This window comes from Oncorhynchus kisutch, unplaced genomic scaffold (assembly GCF_002021735.2).
Source record: "Oncorhynchus kisutch isolate 150728-3 unplaced genomic scaffold, Okis_V2 Okis02a-Okis13b_hom, whole genome shotgun sequence".
NCBI classification, from domain to species: Eukaryota; Metazoa; Chordata; class Actinopteri; order Salmoniformes; family Salmonidae; genus Oncorhynchus; species Oncorhynchus kisutch.
In genome coordinates, this window is record NW_022261979.1 from 8,742,087 (window position 1) to 8,746,731 (window position 4,645).

A 4,645-nucleotide genomic window follows, 5' to 3' on the forward strand; every position below is an offset into this window, starting at 1 on the left:
ACGTAGTGCACTATAAAGGGAATAGGGTGCCAGTCCTGGTGAAAAGTAATGCACTATATAGGGAATAGGGTGTCATTTGAGAGGCAGACAGGGATCTAGGCCAGACAATAAGTCCCCTGGGATAGGAGATGATCCACTGCTATGATGTACATGAATAGAATCCAACAACATGCAGTTTCACACTGTAACATCACTACATCCCAAATAGCACCCTGTTCCCTAACTACTTCATACCAGGGCACATAGGGGTCTCCATCTACTCAGTAGTAGACTGACGTCAAAATGGAAATAAAAACGAACCATGTTTTGATAAACAATTACAATGTGGTACGACAGTACGACAGACACAGAGAGGGCTTTTACTGTGGTGTAAATTCATTACCAAAAAATATACCTGTTCTTCTGTGTCTGTTTCCTTGTGGTCAAAATAAATACTTTTTAATTAAAGATATCCACCATCTTAAATCAGAGTATCACACAACATCTCTTTAACCTGTCCTCTCCTTATCTCCTGTCCTTGTTTCCTACCCTCGTCTCCTCTTCCTAACTCTCATATGCAGCTTCAGATTCAATCCGTCTTTGTCCAAGACTGAGAGGTTTTTCCTCATATAAAGCTAAACTAGGACCCATCCAAAACCCATTTCAACCAAACCTATAGGGCCAAATAAATATGTCAAACTCTTTCAAATACTCGAGCTACGCTTGATTTAGTTTGCCCAGTACAAAGTACTTGGAAATAATTTCCATATGTATTTGATCCAGGTCCCTTATTCATAAAGAGTCTCGGTGTATGAATGCTGATCTAGGATCAGTTTTGCCTTGTAGAATATAAGGATGATTGTAAAGGAGGGGGCCCTGATCTTGGATCAGCACTCCTCCTCCGAGACGCTCTATAAATACAGGCCCAGGTCCATGTCTTCCAGCCCCTCTGTCTCAGTGGAGTTTCTCCCACATGAAGACCACTAGGATAGCCACCACAGCCAGGCTGATAGACAGCAGCTTCAGCCCCTCTCTGTCCAGGCTCCAGGGGCTCCAGGATACAGTCAGCACGCCTGAGGAGGGGACGGACCCATTCTGCTGGAGGGACAGCTGCTCCTGTAGAGAGACAGCAGAGAGTTAGCCAAGGTTACATTATAGAGTACAGTAGAGGAAGTGAGTTATCATCTGTTGTGAGCTACGGGACACTCAATATGGCTGCCAGTCCACTCAATATGGCTGCCAGTCCACTCAATATGGCTGCCAGTCCACTCAATATGGCTGCCAGTCCACTCAATATGACTGCCAGTCCACTCAATATGGCTGCCAGTACACTCAATATGACTGCCAGTCCACTCAATATGGCTGCCAGTCCACTCAATATGGCTGCCAGTCCACTCAATATGGCTGTCAGTCCACTCAATATGGCTGCCAGTCCACTCAATATGGCTGCCAGTCCACTCAATATGGCTGCCAGTCCACTCAATATGGCTGCCAGTCCACTCAATATGGCTGCCAGTCCACTCAATATGGCTGCCAGTCCACTCAATATGGCTGCCAGTCCACTCAATATGGCTGCCAGTCCACTCAATATGGCTGTCAGTCCACTCAATATGGCTGCCAGTCCACTCAATATGGCTGCCAGTCCACTCAATATGGCTGTCAGTCCACTCAATATGGCTGCCAGTCCACTCATTATGGCTGCAGTCCACTCAATATGGCTGCCAGTCCACTCAATATGGCTGCCAGTCCACTCAATATGGCTGCCAGTCCACTCAATATGACTGCCAGTCCACTCAATATGGCTGCCAGTCCACTCAATATGGCTGTCAGTCCACTCAATATGGCTGCCAGTCCACTCATATGGCTGCCAGTCCACTCAATATGGCTGCCAGTCCACTCAATATGGCTGCCAGTCCACTCAATATGGCTGCCAGTCCACTCAATATGGCTGCCAGTACACTCAATATGGCTGCCAGTCCACTCAATATGGCTGCCAGTACACTCAATATGGCTGCCAGTACACTCAATATGGCTGCCAGTACACTCAATATGGCTGCCAGTCCACTCAATATGGCTGCCAGTACACTCAATATGGCTGCCAGTCCACTCAATATGGCTGCCAGTCCACTCAATATGGCTGCCAGTCCACTCAATATGACTGCCAGTCCACTCAATATGGCTGCCAGTCCACTCAATATGGCTGCCAGTCCACTCAATATGACTGCCAGTCCACTCAATATGGCTGCCAGTCCACTCAATATGGCTGCCAGTCCACTCAATATGGCTGCCAGTCCACTCAATATGGCTGCCAGTCCACTCAATATGGCTGCCAGTCCACTCAATATGGCTGCCAGTCCACTCAATATGGCTGCCAGTCCACTCATTATGACATCATTGATTTTCCCATTCAATGGATTCTATTTATACATGTTTAACTTTCGGAACTTCAGACAGTTGAGAAGAGACTTTTCTCCTTCCTGTCATTCATCTGAACCTGTAGAGACTTTTCTCCTTCCTGTCATTCATCTGAACCTGTAGAGACTTTTCTCCTTCCTGTCATTCATCTGAACCTGTAGAGACTTTTCTCCTTCCTGTCATTCATCTGAACCTGTAGAGACTTTTCTCCTTCCTGTCATTCATCTGAACCTGTAGAGACTTTTCTCCTTCCTGTCATTCATCTGAACCTGTAGAGACTTTTCTCCTTCCTGTCATTCATCTGAACCTGTAGATAGAGACTTTTCTCCTTCCTGTCATTCATCTGAACCTGTAGATAGAGACTTTTCTCCTTCCTGTCATTCATCTGAACCTGTAGATAGAGACTTTTCTCCTTCCTGTCATTCATCTGAACCTGTAGATAGAGACTTTTCTCCTTCCTGTCATTCATCTGAACCTGTAGATAGAGACTTTTCTCCTTCCTGTCATTCATCTGAACCTGTAGAGACTTTTCTCCTTCCTGTCATTCATCTGAACCTGTAGAGACTTTTCTCCTTCCTGTCATTCATCTGAACCTGTAGAGACTTTTCTCCTTCCTGTCATTCATCTGAACCTGTAGAGACTTTTCTCCTTCCTGTCATTCATCTGAACCTGTAGAGACTTTTCTCCTTCCTGTCATTCATCTGAACCTGTAGAGACTTTTCTCCTTCCTGTCATTCATCTGAACCTGTAGAGACTTTTCTCCTTCCTGTCATTCATCTGAACCTGTAGAGACTTTTCTCCTTCCTGTCATTCATCTGAACCTGTAGAGACTTTTCTCCTTCCTGTCATTCATCTGAACCTGTAGAGACTTTTCTCCTTCCTGTCATTCATCTGAACCTGTAGAGACTTTTCTCCTTCCTGTCATTCATCTGAACCTGTAGAGACTTTTCTCCTTCCTGTCATTCATCTGAACCTGTAGAGACTTTTCTCCTTCCTGTCATTCATCTGAACCTGTAGATAGAGACTTTTCTCCTTCCTGTCATTCATCTGAACCTGTAGAGACTTTTCTCCTTCCTGTCATTCATCTGAACCTGTAGATAGAGACTTTTCTCCTTCCTGTCATTCATCTGAACCTGTAGATAGAGATTTTCTCCTTCCTGTCATTCATCTGAACCTGTAGATAGAGATTTTCTCCTTCCTGTCATTCATCTGAACCTGTAGATAGAGACTTTTCTCCTTCCTGTCATTCATCTGAACCTGTAGATAGAGACTTTTCTCCTTCCTGTCATTCATCTGAACCTGTAGATAGAGATTTTCTCCTTCCTGTCATTCATCTGAACCTGTAGTTATCCTGCTCCCAAATGGAACACTATTCCCTAGTGTGTTTATACAAGACTGAACACTGAACTCATTCAGTCAGGTTTCAGTACAGTAGGCTCATGGACATGTCCCATTGTCCTCTCTGACACAGTGAGACCTTAATGAAGACTAGTGGACATGACCCAATGTCCTCTCTGACACAGTGAGACCCCGATGAAGACTAGTGGACATGACCCATTGTCCTCTCTGACACAGTGAGACCCTGATGAAGACTAGTGGACATGACGCATTGTCCTCTCTGACACAGTGAGACCCTGATGAAGACTAGTGGACATGACCCATTGTCCTCTCTGACACAGTGAGACCCTGATGAAGACTAGTGGACATGACCCATTGTCCTCTCTGACACAGTGAGACCCTGATGAAGACTAGTGGACATGACCCATTGTCCTCTCTGACACAGTGAGACCCTGATGAAGACTAGTGGACGTGACCCATTGTCCTCTCTGACACAGTGAGACCCTGATGAAGACTAGTGGACATGACCCATTGTCCTCTCTGACACAGTGAGACCCTGATTGAAGGCTACAACACCTTGGTTATTTATCTAGAATCTCTGACCATATAACTTTCCCAGAACCCACTGTAAAGACCAGGTTGTAGTACAACCTTGTGGCCAGAGATAATATGACCCAGACTCTCAGGATCAAATGGCCATTATTGGGGGTCCAGTCCAGTTCAGTCTGTCCTAATGTGACGGTGCATTAAAGACTCATCTATAATGAAGATGGTAATAGAGATATATCCCACTAGACCAGGAGAGAAGAGAGGGACTGGCCTATCATATCATCATTTAGAGGAGGGAGAGAGAGAGGGAGGGAGGGAGGGAGAGAGGGACAGGCCTATCATATCATAATTTAGAGGAGGGAGG

The 4,645-nt window shown here is 45.5% G+C and overlaps 1 protein-coding gene across 1 annotated transcript in view; it reads right to left on the reverse strand.

Annotated features, from left to right (window-relative positions):
- Window positions 1-548: 548 nt before the first annotated feature.
- cdkal1 (CDK5 regulatory subunit associated protein 1-like 1) overlaps window positions 549-4,645 on the reverse strand; it is a gene marked incomplete at its 5' end in the record, with an annotated part of 479,592 nt that continues 475,495 nt past the window's right edge. Inside the window, one exon of the mRNA XM_031812234.1 lies at window positions 549-1,095. Coding sequence (XP_031668094.1) covers window positions 934-1,095 — 162 coding nt within the window. The remainder of the gene's footprint in view (window positions 1,096-4,645) is intronic.